Here is a 24,693-nt window from a genome sequence, read left to right on the forward strand (position 1 = left end):
CCCAGAAAGGGGGAGATGTGAGGGACCTGGGAGGGTCATCTACTCAAAAACAAGGAAAATGATACATTTCTGGATATGTTTAAAAGCTTGTATGGTTCTTAAGAAGTTTGTGGAAGAGGTGCCTGAGTGGCTGAGTCCATTAAGTGTTTGACTCTTCATTTGGGCTCAGGTCATGATCTAACAATTTGTGGCATCGAGCCCCGTGTCTACCACTGTGCTGGCTGTGCAGAGCCTGCTTGGGATTGTCTCTCTCCCCTTCTCTCAGTCCTTCCTCCACTCGTGCTCTCTCTCAAAATAAATAAACTTTAAAAACAAAAACAAAAACAAATTATAAAAAAAATAGATGTTTGTGGAAGAATTAGGAACAAGTCCACATAATTTTTTTTTTTTTTAATGCGACCAATAATACAAGGAAGGAAATGTCTTCAGTAGCCCACTGGGTGGCCCAGACATACATAAGATTTACAAAGTCGGTAACAGAAGCATATATGAACGATTCAAATAAAATTGTGATCTGAGCATACTGGAGAGATGAAAGAAGGGATACATGCAGGTGGGACAAAAAAGAATGATATCCTCACCTTCTCAGAGGAAACAGTTGAGAGAGTTTACAAAACATGTTATTTATAAATAGAAATGTCGAATCTAGAAGAAACAGCTAACAAGTCATACCAGCTGTGGGGAAATGGGAATATGGGAGAAACACAGAGAAGAGGATCATGGTTTTGCTCTAAGCCTGTGCTAGCTGTGAACTGTGCATTAAGCTGTACTTATGTACCACTTGATTTAAATAAATATTATGTTCAAAAACTAAAGCAAAAAGTTGGCTAATCCTCACTACCTGCGTTAGCACCTCTCCAAAATGACGTGCACCATTGGCAAACCTATGCTCCGGAGCTGTCGTGAAGAAACGTAATTACCCTGAGAAGTTCACAAGGTCTTCCCATGTGTCCATGGCAGATGGCACACACATGATTTACACAGTGGTAGGGCAGCAGTGTCTTGCATCTCAATAGGGTTTATAATTTACCAAGTGCCTACATCGTTCAATGCGGCCTCGACAACCGTGCTGTGCAGCAAGTATCACCAGCCTCATTTTTCAAACGAGGACACTGGACTTCAGAGAGAGTGAGACCTCTCCGAGGGTTAACAAGTGACACGCAAACAATCCAACTCCATTTGTGAGCGTGCACACGTGTGCGTGCGCGCACACACACGGTAACAGGGGTAAACAACGTCACGTTAACAGACTTATTTTCTAATTTTATTTATGCCTCTGTTGATCTAAGAAAGTGAGGAATAAACATTTTTGAAAGAAGGCTATCAGGAAAAGAATTGAGGGTCATCTATATTTTTTTCATTTAAAACGAAAGTGGCTTCACTAAGTAACATGGAAAGGAATACGAAGTTTTGCGTCTTGGAGTTTACTGTTACCAGACTGAATTACGACACTGCTTGGTAGTGGTGGTCTCCACACCATTAATAACTGGGTCTGTTGAAAGGTGGACAAAGAGAGTTTTCTAATCTTAATTCTGAAATTCGTTTGCAGGTTGCATCCTCACGTCAGACAGGTCATGTGTGCCTGTGGGCCCAAGACTGCTCATCACTCCGGGGGGCCCTCAACGAAGCCCCTATTCCTTCTTGCATATTAAAGAAGTTGCTCAAAGTTGATCTCAAAGGTGATCTCTCTTCTACCCAATTTTCTCTATTTTCCATTTATATGGGAAAAATGGTTTTCCAAAATGTAGAGTGTGAGCCAGCTCTCAAGCCTTGCAATGCAATGTACATAATGCACAGAATAAGCTGGGCATTGTCCTGATCCTTCAGGAGCAGGCGTGAAAGCCAGGGGACAGAATTGGTCACACTGACTTTCCACCACATTGCTGCACTCCATTTACTGAAGATTAGGTCTGAAAAGAGTGTGCAGTTCGCAGCTGAAAGCAAATCTTTCCGAGCTGCAAAATTATCTGTATTTCTATTAACTGGTCTAGCCAATCCCTATTCATGTAATAGCGTTAGACAGTAACACAGCCCTCTGACAGTGAACAACGTTTAAGCTGCTCGACTACTATTTTCTAATACATTCAGAACACACATTTCTCTATTAATTTGTTCAGTGACTTCTAGGTATTGGGATCTGGAAAAAACTTTCCACTTCATTAACAAAAGTTCAATGATGTGATTTGGGGAGTTTCTCTAAACAGATTAGAAAAAGTTCCCAGCTCTAAGACAATCTAAATTCCCCAATTTTCTCTATAGTTACCAGGTTAGAACTTAGGATAAGGTTGTCTAGCTACAGTATTAATTAATGACATCAAATCTAACCATTTATTATACTATTTTATGTAAAAATTAGTTTCATGTTTAGGTTCTGAGGCTACCTCACATTCTCCTTACTCAACCTTTCCCAGATTCTTATGGATTTGAGATTCACCCTCCTTCCTCGTGTCCTCCTTCCTCCTTCCTATTGTCCCAGACGCATGAGAGGAACATGGCTCTCAGCCACCATGGCCACTGCAGAGAGAACAGGGATCTCCCTTCCCTCTTCATGTCCTGAGGGAGGGAGGGAGGGAGGGAGGGAAGCTCTTGTCCCCTCTGGAATGTTTCATGGCAGGGCAGGGTAGAGGTGTCACTTTTGCAGCAATGGCTTCTGTAGTAATAACACTGTCTCCAGAAAGATGAATTAGTAATGGATCCAGCAAGAACAAAGACTTTCTCACATTTGGGTACAGACCACCACCTCTCTTCTCCCAAAACCTCCCATGGCTCTCTGTTAACTACAAAATTCAAATTCCTCCAATGGCATTCAAAGCTTTCTATAAAGAGTATTAAGTTACCTCTCTTGCCTGACTTTTCACTACATATCTCCATGCTCAAAGCAAAATTATCCCACAATTCACACGGCTGCCCCAGTACATTATTCATTTCCATCCACCAAGTCCTTTCTCAGACAATCCCTCTGCCTGGATTGTCCATACCTGCTCTCCTTGTGTCCTGTCTCCTCTTGTTGGAATATTACCAAACCATCAAAGCCAACATCTCAAGAAAACCTCCAAGCAGAACTAACTTCTCTCCCCCTCTTTGGTTTTTCTACAACTCAGAAATAGTCATGTGCATTACTTTATGTCTGTTGTTTACCTTTGTTCAAGCTCTGACATCTAAGAGGTATAGAGAAGATATATAACTCCTAGTAAAGACCCTTCATATGTGAATTTCTAGGTAGTTTAAAGCTAGAAACCTGTTTAAAGCTTCCACTCCAAAAAACTCAAATGTTTGATTTCAGGGGCTGTTGAAAAAAGAGAAGAAGCAAATGCACTGTGTTCCAAAATTGTTTCTAGTTTGCCATTTGGAACTTAGGGTATGTTTCCTCCACTGTATCAGTGATATGAATAAATACACTTATCTCCACCTGGCCATCCCCTCTTCTTTCTTGAAAGCATATTTAACCATTATCTGCTCTTAAAGGTCTTTTTCCACTCTTCCATCTGATGTAGGGACCCTTCCTCTGGGGCCCCCAACCATCCCTCCACCTTTGAACTTATCACTCTGTACTGTTACGGGTCAATTCCGTCCCTCTCCCTCACTAGACCATACATTCTTCATAGCAGAACTTCTTCTCTTATTTGTAGCACTTAGCATAGCGTTTGGCACACAGTAAGCACTCAACACGTGTTGTTGTTGTTGTTGTTTCTCCAATAAGTTATGATCAATCTGAAACGATTTTAAGGTAGAAATCATATTATTCAACTTTGGATTCCTCAACAAGGGCGTGAAATAGTGATTTGCACATACGGCACGTGAGTATTCCACAACTATTCCTATGAAACTGGTAAGTTTTTATCCAGGGAACTGCTCATGTTATAAAACATAGGTGAGAAAAACCCAATGATTCTCCCCTTGATGCTTTTTTTTTTAGTACTTTTTTCTTGATTTTCAATATCAAGACTTCAAAGAAAGCACTTGATGCGTGGGAGAGCCTCAGAGACCAGGGAGATTCATGTATTTCATTTCTCATGTTCTAAAGCTTCTCTCCTTTTCAATTTCTCATCATCCTCACAAATTATCTCACTCCCTTCAGCTGAGGAGGCACATTACTCAGGTTATTTTTAGAACACCCTTGTGTGCAATATTGGCAGTTCAAAGCACCAGAGAATCCACACAAACACAAGGATTCTCCTGGGGCTTTTGCTTTGTCCTTGAAGCCCTTTTCATAGACTCCTATGGTCTTTCCTATAAGAACCAGGTGAGCCACATTAAAGGTTCAAGTCCATGCATTTTTACTTCCATGCCTCCCTGGTGAATTTACACTAAATATTTATTGAACATGATGGGAACTAATATAAGAATAAAACAGGGAGCACAATAAGCAAATTCTGCCACATAGAACCTAAAGCTGCACATCCGTATTCCAAGTTCATACCCTGCATCCTGGACCATGCCTTTGCCAAATTTCAGGAATCTCCTCATGGAGAAGCAGTGACGCTCTTCCCCCACCCTTCACTCTACTTCCAAATAACAACTACTACAAACTAAGTATTTTTGATGGCAAAACAGCCAGTCTACACCAAAGCTATAGAACTTGTTCCTTCCTGCACAGAGCCCCGTACGTCTGGCAATTTAGAGGAAGATGAAGATTACAAAGAAGACAAATTTCCTGTCCTTACCCTTATGGAAATCAGTCGCCACTGTAGTGAGGAGGAACACACAAGCAAAATGAAGGAGAACACCAACAATGATTTGCCCCTGTCTTCAATGCTCTCTTCTTCCTACTTATACCTGTAAGGGGTAACTTTTTAATCAGAGAACTAGACTTCTTAATTCAAGAACTATATCTTTCAAGGTTGTCATTTAAGGATGGCTGGTTAGAAGTTTCTAGAGGTTTGATAATGACTCGACACTAATCTCTCAAAGAAGCACTGTTCAACAGACCTGTCTTCAGTGATACAAATGGTTTGTATCTGTGCTGCTCAATATGGTGGCTACCAGTCACCGTGACTATGAAGCACTTCACGTGTGGCTAGTGTGACTGAGGAACTGGATTTGAATTTAATGTATTTAATTACTTTTGATAGGCACATGTGGCTCCCATCTACTGTACTGGGCAGCCCTCGTATCTGAAACAGTAGAACGCTATCCTCTGGACAAAATAAGTAATCTTCCTGGCCACCAAATATAGGTTTAGCCAAAGTACAGATGGATTTCTTTATAAGCTCTGTGTCAACTCACTAAAAGAAAGTTCACCAAAACCTCTCAAACAGCTTAAGCCAGTTTTAGAAGGGTTGACCACAGGCATTTCTCCACCAGCAGCAGGGTCAAGGGGAGGGCAATGAAGGCATAAGTCTGAAAAATAGAGATAACAGTAAATAGTTCTTAAGAGAGAGCTTGACATTTCTTATTTAGGAAAGAACAGAGAAAGGGAGGGAGGAAAGGAGGGAGAGAGAAAAGGAAAAGGAATCTTGAATATTCTAGAGGTGCTTGGTGTCTGAAATAAATATGAAACGTGACAAATAAACATGTAGCCAAACTGAAATCACAAACCTTAAGTGAAATGGCTGCAATCTAAGTAAGACACTGGAAATGTCATCAGTAACTTGTCGAATCGCCAGTCTAGAAATCTGGCTCTTGGAATGAGTTTTACAGCAATTGGCCTGAACCCTTGCTAATCCATATACTCATGGCAGCCAATGACCACAGCAAAGGAACTAAGTCCTGAGAGCCATATATATATATGTATATATATATATACACACAAACACACACATACACATATATGTATATATGTACACATATATACGTATATATGTACATATATATTGATATATGTATGTGTGTATATATATATATATGTATGTATATGTATATATACACACACACATACACGCAGGTTGTGCCCTGCACTAGAACACCCAGAGGGGGTGGGAGAATGAACCCCATCCTAAGTGCCACCCACCACATGCTAGATCCTGGCTCCGGGGCTGACAGAGCTCAGGAGTAAGGGAAGATTTTTGTTAACTTGTCCACCTAGACTTAGAACCTGTTTCTAATTCAAACAAAGACTCCACATGTGCTAATGGTAGACCAGGGCCATGTTTTTAGTTTACTGCTGAACTCTTACGAAGAAAGCCACACATAAACCAGTACACTGTCAAATTAGGGACAGACAGAACAATGGCTTTGCAATCATCTTTAGATAAGGGATAACTGAAGAATAAAAGTGGAAATGGTTTAGTTCAAGGAAAAGAGGCCCAAAGAGAAATGTGATACCGGACTTCAAATATTTGAAGACTATCATATGGAAACAAAGGGGAGGGTTAATCTGAATATCCCCCAGAAGTGCAAATGTAAATGCCAGTAGGTAAAAAATAAAGGAGTTGGGTTAAGCCTCAACATGGAGGCAGCACAGGATTGTGAGGAAAATGTAAGCCTTGGGCGACTTAGAACTGAGTCTGAATTCTGACTCAACTAACACCTCTTTGAGTTTAAGCAAATTGTTTCCCTCTGGAAGATTTAGTGTCCTCGTTTGTAAAATAGAAATAACTAATTTAGACAGTTGTTGTGATAATTAAATAGGAGAACAACAAAACAGGAGGCACAAAGTACCTAAGTCATGCTAGATATTCATTAAATGGTAATACCTAATTTTCTCTATAACAAAAACTTTCCAACAATCAGACCTAACCAATGGTATAACACTGTCCCTAACGCAGCCAAGAACTCCTAACATGGAAGACCTTCACCAGCCTCTGCTGGTGGACCATTTGGCAATGATATGTATCAATTAGGTTGGAGTTTTTTTGTTTTGTTTTGTTTCATTGTTTTTCTGTGTTTGGTATTGGGGTTTTTTTGGTGGGGTTTTTGTGTGTTTGGGGTTTTTTTCTGTTTGTTTTATATTGTTTTTTTGTTTTTGGTGGTTTTTTTTGTTTTACTTAAACAACAAGGAAGTTCACTGGGAAGATGTTGGATAGTTCACAATTTAATGGAAAGGCTGGGGATCCATGTTGGGAACAGACAGCAGTGAGGGCAGGAGGAACTGTCCTACGAGGGCGCTGCTAATGGATACGAGCAAACTGGCACACACCGTGATAGCCTTGAAGAGGTCAGACCCAAAGAGTCTGAATGTACTGGCTCAGGTCATATGCCCTAGGGTAGTCTCAGTGCAGTAAGAGGAAGCCACCTGTGACACCTTCCAAAGAACTCATTGGCCTCCATGGCACAGAGCCAGGTATCTGGATGTACAGTCTCACAAGATCGCACACAACAGGGGAGAAGTGATTCCCAATACGGAAACAGGGTATATCTACAGATTTATACTGGGATATAGCACACAGCAATGGTTAAGTGCACTGGCCAAGGAGTTCTCCTGACATTCAAATCCTGGCTCCACTGCTTGCTACCTGTGACGTACTGAGACGGTACTTCGTTACCCTGTGCCTCGGTTTCCTCTTCTATAAAACTGTAAATAGTAAGAGTACCTACCTCATAAAGTTGTTGTAAAAATTAACTGGAATAAAGTATGCTAATCGCTAAGCACAGTTCCTGGCACATAATAATAAGACCTCAATAAATGTTATTGCTGCTATTAGTAATATTACTATTACTAACGCTGAAGGTACACCATTGAGCACCTCTCAGAAGTGCTTTTCCTGAAAGACACTTAGGCTCTTATTCCTCTGTGGTTTCATGCCAGGAGGGAAGTCAGCAGCTCCAGACCTCTCCTTCCCAGGTCTTTTGACTTGATTTCCCCATGTAGATAATGGTTTCCTAGAACACCACAACTGCTCCACCAAAGCCGTTTTGAGTAATTGTAAAAAGTGCACAATGAAATAGATGAGAAGCACTAATTGCTGGAGAGATACTAAGAACAACTATACTAATGAACCCACACCACAGTGGGAATAACTGTTTGCCATTTGTGGATTCATCCATGTATTATTTCTTCTGAACATTACTTTTAGTTCCTGGAAGAAGTACTTTGCCATAAATGGGAGGTCAATTTACTGGAAGTTAAAGACCAGCTTCCAAGCATCCCATCTGCTCCCGGAAAGAGGTATTTTCTCTCAAATGGCTTGGGGAGGGGGCGGGGGAGGGGGGTTGGTGGTGGTGCAGCACACTCCTAGAAAACAACAAAGTTTGCTCCTGTAACAATCCCCACGAAGCAGTTCGCTAAAGAAAATCTATTTGTCTACATACCCCTAAGTTTCACAATAGCCAGTACCAGCTAGAACAGAGATGACAGAAATGCCTTGAGAAGCAGGGCCATGGACTTCCACACACAGATCACGCAGCCTCCAAAATTCATGATAGTGCAATCAGAAAAATGTCACCTGGCAGCTCTGTAATCTGACAATCTCCTCTTTTACACACACACCTACAGAAGAATTATACACACACGCGTCCTACACACACGTCATCCTCCATGCTCACCCCCTTTTTGCTGATCAAACTGAACTCCTAGACTTCTGCCAGGCTTGCACAGGATTTGCTTTTATCTTCATTTTTAAGAGCCTTCAGTTGCCAGCCATATCTCAATACAATTAAATTTTGCCCACAATCCAGTTCCTTGCTGCAACCAAATTATATTCTGTGTCATATTACTTCAAAATCTTAGAATTCTAGGGGCACCTGGGTGTCTTAGTCGGTTAAGTGTGCCACCCTTGATTTCGGCTCAGGTCATGAGCTCAGGGGAAACTGAGCCCTGCGTCGGGCTCACTGCCTGCTTGGGATACTCTCTCTCAACCTCCCTCGATGCACCTTCCCTGCTCGTGCTCGCTCTCACTCTCTAAATAAATAAATAAATAAATATCTTAAAAATTTTAATAAGAAAAAAACCTTTAGAATTCTAAATTATCCAGAGTATTCCATCGAGATGTTCTCAGTTAATGTCAAACGTGGCCTCAAAAACATACCTGTTTGGCAGTCGTATTTTCTGGAGACGCTTCCAAATCCTTAAAACTGCAGGCAGCCCATGCTTGCTGCACAATCTTAGTCACAGACCATGGGAGTTTGGTTATTAGGTGATCAGCTATATTGAATTTTCTCCACATATTCAACAAATGTGTTGAGGTGCCCACTGCTCCCCCTAAAATCACTGAGCCACAGGAGCATATGCTATATGGAGACGTGAAATGCAGTTGCTGTAAAAATGAAATGCTATTCTTGGAATACCTATGTCATTACTTGAACTGAATCTCCTTTACAATGAAATGGCTGCTGCTTAGCAACTAATGCAAAGGAAGAGCCTGAATGTTTTTCTTTTTTTTCTCCCCAACAGAAGGTGTATTAAACATATACCATGCTGCTGGTGGTTCCATGTTTTTGAATATACAGAAAGAGTCATGAGGATGACAATGAGGTCATCCTCCAAATCAATGCCATATGGGTTTGGTAGGCCAGCCAGTAACTGATTCCAACTCTGTCCATTGTGATTAACAACTGAGATAAAGTCAAGTAAATAAAATTAATGAAAGGGAAACGCTGCTATCTACCCTTCCATACGGCGGGGCATGGAAGCAGTGTAATGAAGTGAAAAGAACATGGGACTTCAAATCCAAAAACTAGCCTAAGCCTGGCAACGCCCCTTACCGGCTTGTGGCTTTGGGAAAGTCACCTAGTGGTCACGCCTGTTTCCGGAAACGTACAATGGCTCTAAAAAACAATACCTGCTCTACCTGTTGCCTAAGACTGTTTTGAGAGTAAAATTAGATCAAGCAGGTGAAAGCAGTTTATAAATGGCAAAGCCCTAAAAGCGCCACACACGTTTTTATTAGAAGTACTTAAATTTAGTTGGTATTAACAGTGTAAGAAATCTCCAGAAATCTGTCTTTTAAAAAAAAAAATCCCTTAGATTTTGTTATAATTCCACACTGGCTCATAGAAAGCTTCTGTTTTAATCTTTAAATAGCTTTGTCGTTTATTTTTGAACTAGAGATTTATTTTGCTAAGAAATTCTGAAGGTTTTCTTCAAATAGGAAAAAATGACTCAGGTTTTTTAAATCATCCTTTGGAACTTTCTAGGTGACTATAACAGCACACATGCATATACTTATGAATTCTGAAGGGTGTTGCTATGAAAAAACTTACACTGAAAGTACTTACAGCCTGAATAGGCCCTCCAGTTAAAGGTGAAGACTCCACTCTCCTAAGGATACTCAAAAAAATCAGATGGTGCTTTTACTGTGCCACTTCAACCACACAAAATACACATACATCGGTGCAAACTTCTTCACCGGACCCCACGCCATTGTACCATTAACCACCAGCCCCTCAAGTTCCACTCTGCTTACAACATATGACAAGGTCTTGTACTGGAGATAGAAATTAAAGGAGGGGACACGTATTGAGCTATAATCCCTGCAGAGCATTCCCTGGCCCCAGGAAACTGGATTTTTTCCTCCACCCCATGCCATGGAGAAAAATCATATAGTTTCAGAAAGGAGAGCTCGGTCTTCGCCTGCCTACAATGGCCAGTAGCAGACAGCTATTCACAGAGCCGAGTCCATGCTTGGACAGGGAAGGAATTCTTGGTCTCTCGGCCAATCAACCTCTGTCTATGTCCTGTGTTAGGACTGGCTGGGCCCCCCAAAACGATGGGCCCACGGGTCTCTCCTCTCAGAGGATGTTGGTCTAATAAACCACTAGATAGTGCAAATATGGCTATCTGTACATAGGAAGTGGGAATGGGTGAAAGAACCAGAGTAAAAAGCTGCACTGGGGAAGCAGTTGGCAAATATGGAACTGGATCTGAACTCTGCCATAAGCCTTAGGACCTCACGCAAGTTGCTTAAACTCTAAGCCTCAATATTCTTATCTGTAAAATGGAAATCATAATAGCCCCTACTTAATTGAGGGTTAAGTGAAAATGCTATAAATAAAATGTTTCACGGCTCAGAGGAAACGTTTACTAAAATCAGTACCTCACACTGATTAATATTCACAAGTAGAGAGTTAAGTAAATTAACACTTGCGGCCCAGATCTGAACCAAGGAGAGCATTTTTCTTCTCTTAGCTGCACTGCACGAAAACTTGGGAAGTACATGGGCTGTCTTTGCTGCCTCAGGGAATGGTATGTCAGAGGCCACTGGGAAGGACAAGAACAGCGGTGGCTGCTGTTTTTTGGCCACTGTGAGAAAAGGCAGGGTAGGCCGGGAAGGCTCAGCAGCCCCATGGGTGTTCACTCTGCCAGAGAAGATCATGCTCGGAGGCTTCTGGAGTTCAAGGTTTCTCTACTTCCTGTCTCACTTTAGATGCTGAGGACAGTGCTTCAATGGGAAAGAGACAAAAATATGCCATGGCTTAGTCTTTGCATGGAGAGGAGGCCAATTTAAAAGGAAGAAACCGTTTTAAATCAGGCTCTTTTCTCAAAAAAACCCCTACAGGGAATGCTCTCTGTCTCAGAGAGAGATTGCCTCAAACCCAGTTACAGACATAAGGACAGTGATGAGAACACAATCCTTTCGGTTTGAAGAATGCTCCAGAAGTTTGTCTCAAAGTGATACACGGAACCCTTTCCAACTGCATCCACATACGCTTATATAAAACCCCTTTCACCTTTAAACAAACTGCTTTCAAGTGTTTTTAAAACAAAAATGTATTCTTCCAAAGGATTTTTTACATCTTTCTGACACACGAAGGCAAGACACATTTTAAAAATGTATTCTGGAGTTTTCAAGAAGTCTATTTTCTGGCTATTTCCTGAAAATCTACATGATACACAAAAGCGACCAAACTGCCTCTCCTTTATCTTTTATAGGGGAAAAAAAATGAATTTACTTCCTCAGTACTTATTTCACAGTCCTGAGCCAGTTTTATTTGTTCAACAAATATTTAATAATCACCTACAATTTTAAAAAGTAAATTCTGTTGTTTGTCCTGGTTGAGAAAACTGACAGAACATCCCAGAAGGCTGAGCCTTCAATTTCTGAAATAATCCAGGACAGGTAGCATCTGGGAAGCTTTTTCTCTGATTGCCAGGACGCGGCAGCTGGCCATTGTCTGGACACACAAAGCAGACGGCATCGAGCCGGGCCAGAGGAGAAATAACCTCTGTCCTGGAGTCCCTGGTGGCAACTCTATTTCTAGCACCTCTGTCTTTATCTACTTATCTATTCCCGACACTCTGAGCTCTGAGACCCTGTTACCCAATCCTCCGCGTCTGGCTTCCTGCTCCCGGATGACCAGTTTGGGGGTGTGGGCCGCTGCACGCTGATTCCTCTGCACGCTGGCCATGCCCATCTTCTCCGACCTCGGCTTCCTGCCTCCTCCGATTTCCAGAGCACTCAGAGGCAGCTCGATCCTCTCCATACCCTCTAGCGAGAGTCAACTGATTTTAACAAGTTGTGAAAGGAAAAGTACAGGTCCCATACCTCAGTGAATGCCAAAACCTGTACCTTTATTTTCCCAAGTACACAGCTATCTGACTTTCCTATTATCTGAATAATTTTATCACTGGCCACAGACATCTGACTAATGTTCAACACATTGAAGATTAATAAACAGATCTCCCTAACAGGACTTAAGGATGGGTGATACCACCGGAATAAACACGGCACTTAACTTTGTGACAGGGAGCATGATGCGTGTCAGCCTTCAAACCGTCCTACAAGGAGGGTCCCACTGTCGCTACCATTTTATACAAGGGGAAATTAAGGCACAGAGCGATGAAGCAACGTGCCCAAGGTCACACAGCAGGCAGAGATAGAGGGAGAACTGAAGCCGGTGGCAGGGCTCTAGAGTCAGGGCTCTTAACCATCATTCCACCTGTCTGTCACGACATCGAAGAGTAAGAATAATGAGATTTGGTTGCAGTTTCTTTCTTACTGTTTTAAGTTTTGGTTGTTTCCCACCCCCACCCCCACCCCCGCCCCAACCGCAATCCAGCATGTCAGACCATCATGTTATAGCTTAAATCAGAATTGGCTCTTATCAGAGCATTATTTATGAATCTGAAAATCTAACGGCAAATCTCCACTTAAGCAAAATGGCTAGAGGTTAAGGACTACACAAGTCCCTGTCAGAAGGCTGTTGCCTTTAAAAAACAGTATCAGCTCCGTTTCAGAGACTCACAAAACCTCAGGGCTGCAAGGGAAGAACATTAAAATTCATCTGCGAAGACCCTTCTTCCCACCTCTACCCAACCACAGCCCCCTCCGTCAGCCAACCAGCGCACACACACCTGATGATCTGATTTTCTCTAAAAGAACACCGCAGCGTTCCCGCCACCTCTCTTTGAACACTACACTCACCAGCCACCCTTCAAGTGCTATAAATATAGGTGCATAAAAAGTAGCTGGCCCTTTTTTGCAGAATTTGTCATTAAGCGAGTTGAAAACAAAGCAAAAGCTTAGAGTTACAAGAGACAAAGGAATTCTTCCTATAATAACTTTTCCGCCAAAGTCAGTCGGGTGAACTGGAAGGAGAGAGCGAAGGACTGCAGACCAGAGGCCGCCGAGGGAGCAAAAACCTCCGGCTGGCTGGACAGCGGTCAGGCCAGATTCCAGGACGGCGGGGCAGCCATCTTTGTGCCTTTCTAAGTTCTAATCACAGGAAAAAAAGTCAACAGAAAATTCCCCGAGGAGGAAATCAATGATGCCCCCTTGGAAAGGGATGAGACAGACAGAAAGAGAGCCAGAGAGCTAATTAGTGCTACTCAGAAGGCAAATTAAGGCTTTTTCTTTGACAAGCTGCAAATAGCTGGTTAAGTAAGAGCTCTGCCACCCCTCTCCAGCCCCGAACAGCTGGCCGAACGGCTGGTGCAGGTAGTCATACAGGAAGCTGTAAACGGAAACACAGTTCTGGGCTGTTGGACAAAGTGTAAATGAGAAAAAAGGCAAAGCTTTCTTTCAGGAGAAACGAAAATCACAACCCGAGATGGACAGGGAATGGTAAGAGCAGTAGTTTATTTAAAGAAGGCAATTAGATTCGTTCATCCAATAAATATTTATGCAACACCTACTGAGTAATGAGAACAGGATTCAGGGATTCAAATGGTAAGGTGCAATCTCTGGCTTCTAAGGGGCTAACAACTCTATAATAATAATTAGAAAAGTTAACTTGGTGCAAGGCGCTGTGCTGCGCCCTGGGCATAAGGTAACTCACTCAAATCTCATGAGAAGTTTCTAAGGTACGTGTTATGATTCCCCCCATTTCAGAGATGAGTATGCTGAGCCTGCAAGGGATTACACAACACGCCCAAGGTCAGCCGGAAGGTGCCAGGTTTAAATCCCGGTCAAGCTCCCACACCAGAAAATTACAACTGAGTCCTAACACGGCTTTTTGCAAGTGCCATGTGAGGACATGGGAAGACCGACCACCTACCACAGAAAGTGGACACCTCTGAGCAATCCTAAGAGGAGTCTGCCTGGTGAACAGGCCAGAGAGGAATTATGGGAGCAGCATGTTCAAGCAGACCTAACTTGCCATTTTAATTTCTTTTTTTTTTTAATTTTTTAAAATGTTTTATTTATTTTTGACACAGAGAGAGACAGGGCATGTGCAAGGGACGGGCAGAGAGAAAGAGTGACACAGAATCCGAAGCAGGCTCCAGGCTCTGAGCTGTCAGCACAGAGCCTGACGCGGGGCTCGAACTCACAAATTGCGAGATCATTACCTGAGCCAAGTCGAACGCGTAACCCACTGAGCCACCCAGGTACCCCACCATTTTAATTTCTTTCATCTTTTCCTGCACTGCATTGGTTTGTTAGGCCCTGCAGCAGGCATAACATTCCTACCAGTTCAAACAATTCCAACAGTGCAAATGGTTCCAGCCAGTTCAAACAATTTGAAATTAGTCCACGTTTATAGTTGTGTCAAGCAAATTAAATTTCAAAGAAAAAAAAAAGAAACCTTTCAGCTTAGACTTTGTTTCGCTCCTTATCCCTCAGTTACCCACCGTTAATTTGGAGTAACTGCTGTCCTAAAGCAAAAATTACAAGGTCTCAGAAAAAATAATTTGGACAGGTGTTAACCCACATAAACCCAAGTAAGAAAACAAACATCACAACAATATCTAGGCAGTGGTCCTTCTAGATGCTTCCAGTTTCACAGAATGAGTGCCTCTCAGCCCACTTTAAGAACAATTCGGGGTTGCCTAAAGGGTGTGCGTATCCCAGAGCCCAGCCCAGAAGGACGTGGAAGGTGCAATAAGCCCGGGGCCTCACTAGGAGTCCTCATTTTCTCTTATTAGACAGTAAAATGTTTCAAAGAGCTAACTCTACTCTAATTTGATTTGACCCCGTGAGGCAATGCTGTGGTTGTCGCAGCGAAAATGAACACCAGCAAAACTCCTTTCAACTTCTCCACCCCCTGATGCCACAGGGTCCGATGCCATCACGCTCCCAGGTAAAAACCAAGGCTCTCAAAGGTCAACTCGAACAGGTGAAGTACTATGGACAATAGTTCAAGTGCAATCTTGCCCAGTTTGTGTCTGGATTGAGGAAGTCTACCTTTAGCTAAGTCCGAAGTGATTACTGAGGAAGGAAACATTAAATCAGAACCAAAGTTTTCCTCTGACCCTAAAGGCTCGAAATAGTGAACAAATGTATAAAGCACAGACAAAAACATAAAAGAACTAAAACTGATTTACAAAGGAGGATATTGGCACACTGGTTTTCGGAAGAAGAAAACTCCCCGCTCCCAGGATTGATTCTCTCGCAAGGAGAAAAAATGCCCATGCTGTCCTGTCTGGCTTTCTTACACTCCACTTGTCTTTCTTAGAATCACATAATCTTGCTTTGCAGGACAAAACACAAAGGGAAATACTACCACGTTCTTATCACCAACCTGTAAATAAGAAAAGATTTTTTACCTGGCTGTCTAACCTAAGTATTTTAATACTCCCTGCTGCTATGCCTGTCTCGTACCAAAATCTCCCTTTGAGGGTCTGGTACTACTATTCCGGTGTATAAGCAGAGAAGCTGAACCACATCATCAACATTTTATAAGTACCATTAGTCGCCCAGGCCTTCTTATAAGTGAAATCACACCTCATCGTTTTTTCGGGGGTGCTCAAAGAGGTACACGGGCCAGTTCTTCACTGGATCTAGGTTCACCTACACAACATCTGTGCCATTTTATCCAAAAGCATCTAAAACTCTAACACGGGTATCCACAATGATGGCAGGTGCCATGTAGGTGGTTTTGTTCTATGAAGCGAAACCAATATAAACTTTGGTGATCATGGATTGATCCTCATTTTTCTTTCTGAAATAGTAGAGAAAATCCTTAAAATCATACGGTCAAAGGAATATGGTCCAAAGTGTACAAGAGATAATATATTATGACCTGTATTACATGTTACAGAGGAGGCGAAAGAACAGCTCACACTGCACACACACGGACACACACACTTACATACACGTGGAGAGACTTCCGACCTGAAATGAATATTTGGAGAAGCAGAAAGTGGTCTAAGGAGAGAGTCCTTTAGAGTTGGATCTGGGTTTCAATTCTGCCTCCTATCCGAGCTCTATACCTCACGTTCATTTTCTATAAAATGGACATAACCATAATCATACCATAGGACGGTCACGAAGAGTAAATAGGATGGAATATACAACAATACTTACTGCAGTGCCTGGTACATAGAAGGCAATAACCATCAGCTACTTTCTCCTTCCCCTCCCCTGTGCATTTCTGAAAGACTTTTTTTTTTTTACTAACTTAAAAGGGAATTCTTACAGCAGTAAAAAAAAAAAAAAAAAAAACAGTTCCTACACATTATATAGTCATTGGCACATATGTATCTGTTGCAGCACCATAATTTGCAAAGAAAAAGGAAGTAGTAATTTGAAGAGAAAAGTACCAGCTCACTTGCATTGCCTTGTAAAACCTTCAGCTTTACAGTCTACAGAGACTATTTGCTCTAGGGGAGCAGAATCTGAAATAAAGGAAAAATTCTCATGGGAAAAATGGTTCCCAAAAACAGCCAAGAAAGAAAAGATAATGAGGGGAAATCTAGGGGTATATAAAGGAGTTTATTTTACTTAACAAAGTAAAAGTCAAGCAAAATGAATAATCTGCCTCCAGAAATGGTTATTTAAAGGCTTTTTGTAAAGGGCTCCAGTTCCTAAAAAGACAGGAGTCACTGCATATGCCCACCCACTCCTCATTTATTTTTAAATCTAGCTTATATGTTCCTTAGCAACAGAAGGAGCAGATGAGACCCCCCTACACACACGCACACGCACACCCTCTCCCAAAGCCCCCTTCTTCTTTCCTGTCAAGTGTCATTCTGCAAATACCCATGTTCTTCAAAAGATATTTTTTACCTACCTGCAAATCTCCTCTTTCCCACCTCAAATGACTCCCCCCACCCTTACACAAGCAGCCATATTTCATTCACCAACCGAATTCTTTCACTCAGACTCCATCCTGTGAGGTATTCCCAACCTCTCTCCATGAACTCCAACCAGTCACTGTCCTCGAGTGCCCCCAGAAGTGGGGTGGGGTGGTCCCCACTGAAGGGCGAATGCCCAACTCCAGCCAGAGGTGTACTTCCTTACAGACCATTTATTGACCCACCAGCAAAAGGTCAGGCCCAGCTATGTCTGAATCTGGCAGGAATGGCTCCCACGGTGAATGGTCCACCATTCACCATGACTCTAAAAAACTAATAATGGGAATCAAAATGGAGACACTCTCCAGGTTATCCAAGATAAACATGTCCCAGATGAAATCAACTATCTTTTCACTGTCTTTCCTCTGACTTTGGGACTGCCTGGTCTTGTTTGGCTGGGCACCGTTTATGAGCTCAAAGATCAATTGTTCAGCCTTTGGGAAAAAATAGGGCAACGGTCCTCACATATTAGTGTGCTTAAGCACTGCCCGGGGAGCCTGTTAAAAATCCCCACCCACAGACTGTTTGATTTTCTAAGGCTGGGGTAGCAGGCATTTTGAACCAGCCACCTGAGGTGATGCTGATGGAGGTGATTCCCTGAATTGGAGATTATACAGCTTTACTGAAAAGGGAATGTTCACAAAGTAGGACCCACCTCTATGGTACGTAAGGCAAACGCAGGATTATTATTTCTTTATGGAAAAATGTTGTGTTCATGTCTCTGTTTGTGTGTGCACACACTTACACATGCATGTGTGAGCTTGCAACCGGGAAAGCCATGGCCCACACAGCACCCGTGGCCAGGAGAGAAGCTCAGAGAATGACCCCTGCCAAGAGGCAAGCTGAAATGATTTCCCTTGCAAACTCTGCCTCTGGAGCCCTACCTAGTGAGGAGTCTGATGAATACCAGTAACACAGGCCAGTTTCTCAGCTCAGGAGCCCAGACCCACAATGTGCCGAATGTAATGAGCCCCCTCCAACTCACAGTTCCTAAATTAGGCTGAATGTAGTCCCTGTTCCCCTAAGGGCCAGGCAGGCCATCATTACGAGGAAGTGGAGCTGCCTGTGTCCCAGCATACCTCCCTAGAGCTACCCCACTCTCCACCACTTGTCTATTTTTGGAAACCAAAAAATATAAAGAGAAAGATTCATTTGATCCTCATCTATGCGAGTAACTAAAAGAGCAAGTCAAGTGGGAAACTCCCTCGACGCACAGAGGACAAAATGCACGCAAGGAATGCGGGAACCACAACCTGACCAGGAAGACCGTCTCAGAGTCATCAGAAGCCAACGCTTAGACACACAGCACATGCCCTAGTGACTGGGGCCTCCGGTCCAGGCAATGCCTATGGGGATCCCAATGATTCACACGCATGCCCCCATAAATACAACACACACCCTCACAAACCCACACACCTCTGTCATCTGCCTTTGCTTACATAACAGCACATGGTGTGACAGGCTTAATACTTCATAGGGGTTTCTGGAAAGGACCGCTAGTTCAAAGGACAGGGTCACACTACTGTTTTTACTGACCCTTTTTCGAGAAATACTCCAACCCCTAGCAAGTGCAAATTGTCGTCATTCTGTGCTGGATTTATCACCTGAACTTTCAAACTAACAGAGCAGTAAGGGTAGTCTCTGAAACTCTCTGAATCTCTGGACATTTTTATTCTTGCCCTGGGGGTGGGGGGCTGGGGGTGGAGCAGAGAACCTAATGAATCCTCAGTTCTCGTTTTTTGGATCCTGAGACAATTGGGGCTGATCTTTTATTATAATTTGGTGGCCATTTAGCCTACACTGTGCTTGTCTCACAAATGCATCCACCCTCAGGGGCAAGCATGGTGCCATTCTCTCACTCTTCCATGGCTGGCCAGCGGGCTCCCCACCTCCTCCTGCTGGGCACACCCAGGAGAGAGGGAGAGAGCACAGGTACGGGTCACCCCCTAACCCGCTGAGTATCTACAGACTTCGATCCACACCGTCCCTTCCTTCACGGGAGGTCTCCCTGCAGGTCCGACTTCCACAAGGATCTCCCCTCAGGACAGCGCTGTTCTTTCCTGCCTGGACGGTGATCTCAACTACCAAGTTAGTGCCAAAGGTTCATCCAAGGAAATCTGGAAGGTAGGGGGGAGTGGTTACAGATGACACCGCCTCAGGGACAACTTCGAGGACTTCTCTTAAGAAAACTAGGCATCTCTGTCTGCGTCTGCAACCCCCCCCCCCCGCATCCCGCGCACACACGCATTTTTGTTGTTGTTCTGATCTCAGAGACCCAGTCTTCGGTCCTGTTCCAGAGGGAAGCCGGGCGCACCCAGCTTCCCTCCAGCCCAGAATGATGGGATGAGAAGAGAATACGTCTCCCCACAAGGGGGAGAGAGAAAGAGAAACACAGAGAGAGAGATAGAGAGGAGAGAGAGAGAAACAGAGAGCGAGCCAGCGAGCCAGGTGCCCCCAACTCCGCGGAAGCGCCCGGGTGAGGGACGAGAGCGGGTCTCAGCCCCGCGGCGGCACCTGTCTCCCGGTCGCCCGGGCGCCCGCGCCTACCTGTAAGAGACCTGCTTCCGGAAAGTTAAGTTCCTGAGCTTCTCCTCCAGCGCCTCGTCCTTCTCCTTCGCGCCGGCGGCCGCGGGCTCCTCCAGGGCAGCGGCCCCCGCCGCCGCCGCCGCCGCCGCCGCCGCCGCCGCCGCTGCCCCCGCGCCCCGCGGGTCCGCGCCGCCCTCCGCGCCCAGGCAGCAACTCCCGGCGCCGCTTCCGCCGCCGCCGCTGCCGCCCGTCGCCCCCTTCTCCTCTCCCGCCGAGGAGCTGGGGTTCATGGCGACCGCTCCGGCGGCCGCGGAGGGAGCCGAGGCGGCGGCGCTGCAGAGGCCGGGCCGGCTGACGGCGCGGGCGGCGGCCGCCACCGCAGGAGAGCGAGCAGGTCCGCGCGCCGCTGGCAGGGGCAGCAAATGGCAGCCCCTTCCCGCAGCATCCATCCGCCGCTGCACCGCACCGGGGCATTGTGGGAAACTCCGTGCCTCCACTCCCCCTCCCCGACCAATCAGAGGCCACCTCCCTCCGCCCCCCTCTGCCTCCCCGCCGCCAACCCGCGCCCTCCGTCCTCCGCCCCCCCCCCCCGCCCCCAACCCTGGCCTTTTCCTAAATCGGGGGCACGGGCCAGCGCTGAACGCGAACTCTGCCCTGAGCCGTCGGGGGCTGCCGGAGAGGAGCACGGAGGGAGGGGGCCAGGAAGCCGCCGGGCGCTGGACGCGAACCCCGGCGTCGGGAGAGGAGAGCCCCGGAGGGAAACTCGGAGGAGAGCGTGCCGCGCCCCGGTGAATACACGAGAAGGCGGGGACCCGGACGCGCGAGGTGCCCTGCCCGGGTGGGCGGCCCTGGAGCGGTAGCGCCCACCTGGGTCCCCGGGAGTGCCCTGATGCCCGGTGCCCGGTGCCTGGGGCGGCGTTCTCTCCGTCCCCGCTCCCCGCTTGGGCTGAGCTCGAGCCAGGCAGACGGCGCCCCACGCTGGAAACCTCAGGGGGGGTGTAGAAGCGAGTTCAGGGCGAACCGGGGGAGCAGTCGTGCGCGGTGTAAAGTAAGCGGTGAGGGGGGAGGCCAAGTTGAAGCTACAGGCGAAGCGCCTCCCTCCCTTCCCCGGATAAGGGCTGGGACCCCTTCATCCCCGAGTCGCCCAGCCAGGCCACCGTCTCCTTTACACGCAGCCAGCTCTTCCTCAACGGCTGTGAATTCGATTGACTGGGATCGGAGGGCCGCCAGGGAAACGGCAAGACTGAGAGAACCCAGGAGGCAAGTGAGGATGGGCGCAAAGGATGCTTGCGCCCGGTCGAGCCCGGAGAGGAGGAGCTCGCCCAAGGAGGGGTTTCGAGCCACGTCAGACCCCACTGCTAAAAAGCACGCCACGCTTGCAGTCTCTATAGATTTAGTCATCCACCTCGCCCCGAGTTTTTGTTTCTAAGCCTACTACCCAAAACTCTATGGGGTTTGAATGATGCGCTACAGAGTGTCTAAGACAGGTTGTTTTCCAAATTAAGGGTTTCCACCCCGGAAGTCGCGGCTGTTAACAAATAGGAAAAAGATCCATACTTAAGGCTAAGTGTAGTCGCCAAAATACACACCTACACGTACCTGTGGTAAAAGAATTGCAGGTGGGTGCTGGGGGACCCCAGATTGCTTGATTTCTTTCCCTTTGTTTTCTCATAACTACAATGAAGAGATTGAACAAGAGACCTCAAGTCTCTCCGAAATCCCACATTGTGTAATTCTCTCTATATGCACATTATAGTAAGCCAAAGGTCAGGACATGTCGGGAGTGGAATGAGGAAAGGTAATGATAAAAATGATAAAAAACAGCTAGTGGTTATTAAGCCTTCATTTTTATATGACAAGTGTGGTGCTAAGCACTCCAGTGCCTATATCTACATTGTCACAGCCCCCCTCATGTGTTAGTAACTCCCCCCCACACACACACACACACCTTGCTCATGCAACTAGAACTTGGCAGAGACAGGAATCCTACCCAGGCTGTCTGGTTACTCTTCACCCCTGGGCAGTCTGCCTCATCTTCAGAGGGGCCTGGGAGAATTACGTTCTTCAATAGCAAGATCAAATGAGATATATGAATATATAGTGTATCATTAAAACCACATGATCTTAAAACCATCATCTTACCTGAATTATTGGACGGCCTCCTAACTGCCCACCAGAACTTCTCCAATCGACTCTCTAGCTCAGCTCCTGAGATGTTTCCGATATGTTATCCTCTATATGAAAATCTTGCAATTATGCCACAGTGTCATTAAGGCAAAGTTCAAACAACCCCGGAACTGATTTTCAAGGCCACGTTAGTGGGTGGCGTGCCAGCCCTGACCACCTCCCCTTCTTACTATGTTGATAATGCCACTCTGAACTGGACTATGTATAAGTCTCAGATACTCCCTGCTCCCATCTTTGCACGCATGGGTCTGCTGCCTGCTTTTCCACATCCCTCCCTCTAATAGATGGCATTGATGAGGGATTAGGAAGACAAACACTTTCTCAAATTGTTGGTGTAGTTTGATACAGTGTCTCTGATGCGAAATTTGCCAATATCTATCAGTAAATGAAATGCACAACCTAATTAACCTAGCAAGTACACTTCTAGGAATTTGTGCTCCGATATTCCTGTAGCTGCACACCAAAAATTGAAGACTGAAACAACCTAAGTGTTTGTTAATTTAGGACTAATTACCTAAATTGTTATTCATCCAAACAATGGAATTCTCTGCAGCCATTGAGAGGAATAAGGCAAATTGATATATATTGATACATAACAATCTCAAAAATGTTAGCTCAAAAAAGAGAAACACGGTTCAGAGTACTTAGGATACTATCCTTTACAGAAACAAGAGAATAGCTACAGGTAAAGTATTTCAGGGAAGATATATAAGAAAACAGTGACACTCACACTAGGGTGGCCCTAGTTGTAGAATCTTGAGTTTTACTCAATTAAATCGATACATGCCAACAGGAGGCAGAAGGTCTCCACGGCTAACAGGAAAGCCAGCTGGGCCAATAAGCTGTGTATTTGCATTTTTAAAGAGTGTATCAACAAAGAGGGGCTGCTAAACAAAGGAAAGTAGGGTTAAGAAAATGGACATTGAATACGCACCCAACTTTAATAGAGAGAAAGAGAGAAACCTTATCCCTAAGAGGTACAACTAATTCCAGCACAAAACAAATGAATTCTTGTTGTAGGTGGTTTTCTAAGAATTTACTTGAAAGATCAATATTCTTTCAGACAATTTATTTTCCTTTTTGGTTTCAATGGTCACTAAGCAACCTTGAAATTATTCATTCAACTTCTTGGTTACCTTGACTCTAAAAAGTGGAATCCTTAGAAATGGATCAAAAGCATTCCAGTCACAGGAAAGGAAATTGACATTCAGGCTTAAAAATTCATCTTGTGTTTTGAGCAACAAAGTACATAAACAAGAAAATGAGCTTCTTCCAGCATGTTGCAACATGTGCTCCTCATGCCAGACCTCACCTAGACAATCTCTCCATCCCTGGATCTAAAGCTACTTGTTTCACCTTTCTGTTATCAACCACTGTTCATTCTAAAACAGGTATCATCTCTGTCTTAAATACCAAATTGAGTCTCCAAATGCCAGCCTGTTCAAAAAGTCTTCAAGCATGGAATTTTAAAGAAAGAACAAATTTTTTTTAGACTTTAGAAAAGACTGCAAGACCAGTATAAAGAGAACGTTATAGCTAACATTTTTTTAAATGTTGGTAGCGATGGAGAATTTTCAGGAAATAACACAGAATCGTGTATTTTGAAAAAGCCGGTAACACACATAAACCCACAGACACACACATTTAGGATCTCAGTTATGTGTAGACCAACCAAAAGATAATAGAGCTTTTGAAAACACTGTCACTAAAGGAAAAAAGCTAAGTTGGGCTGATGTGTATAGGCTTATTCCTGCTTTCCCATCTTTATCCTTGCTATTTGTGTTGCCTGCAATGCTCTACCTCGGAGGTTTCCCAAACCTTCTCAGGTCATATAACCCTTAGCATCGCAGTAAGTAATTTTCCTGGAAACTAAGCCAAAAAAAGAAGCTAACATTTTTGTTTCTTAGGGAGTTAGGTGCTAACAATTTATTAAGCAGTTGTGTCTCTTTAGCAGTTGTTTAAAAAAAAAAAACAGTACACATACATTGAAAAGGAATAATGATATTTGTATCTCATTCTTAAATAGCCACAAGTACTCATCAGTGGGATGCAATGGGCATGGCACAACTCAAACCTTGGAACCCTATCAGATACCAGCACTCTCATTTCCTGTACCTGGGAGTGCTTTTTATCAGAGCAAGCACTGAAAACCCAGCTCCGCCAAGATAATGATGTCATGGAAAGAAAGGGACGTGGATCCACTGTTGAAGCTGTCAGCTACCTTGAGCTAGTAGTTTGCATGGCATCTGACAGCTGTTGAGTATCACTGTGTTTCCCTTGAAAATTTACAATATCCTGCAATGCCCCTGTAAATTCACTGCAGAAACCTGAGCACCTCCGTGCAGAGTTTGGAACAGTGGCTTTGCCCTCAAGTGTTTCCATGGTGTTTGTGTTCGTGTGGGTCCCCTACAAAGAGATCCTGATGTAAATCTCACAAGCCAAGGCGTTAGGGGGAATTATAATCCCAGCACTCTGTGAAGGGAAAAGAGAAGACGGCAGAAAAAGAGGGAAATAAATCCAAGAGGGTGAGTTATGAGACGGCTGCATCCTCACAAATAAATGCACCTGGTTGCTTGGTCACCAGAACTTCTTCCAGGCAGGCTTTACATCATCGTTGCAGCTGGGAACACTCTGTCTGCAGGAGAAAG

At 44.5% G+C, this 24,693-nt stretch overlaps 1 protein-coding gene across 3 annotated transcripts in view; it reads right to left on the minus strand.

Moving 5' to 3' along the window:
* Positions 1-20,330, minus strand: part of DGKI (diacylglycerol kinase iota) — a 449,833-nt gene extending 429,503 nt beyond the window's left edge. For all 3 annotated transcript variants that reach the window (XM_043589661.1, XM_043589660.1, XM_043589662.1), the window contains exon 1: positions 19,880-20,330. In XM_043589661.1, the coding sequence (XP_043445596.1) occupies positions 19,880-20,307 (428 nt within the window). In that variant the 5' untranslated portion in view covers positions 20,308-20,330. The remainder of the gene's footprint in view (positions 1-19,879) is intronic.
* Positions 20,331-24,693: the final 4,363 nt, after the last annotated feature.

Source organism: Prionailurus bengalensis, chromosome A2 (genome assembly GCF_016509475.1).
Source record: "Prionailurus bengalensis isolate Pbe53 chromosome A2, Fcat_Pben_1.1_paternal_pri, whole genome shotgun sequence".
Lineage (NCBI taxonomy): Eukaryota > Metazoa > Chordata > Mammalia > Carnivora > Felidae > Prionailurus > Prionailurus bengalensis.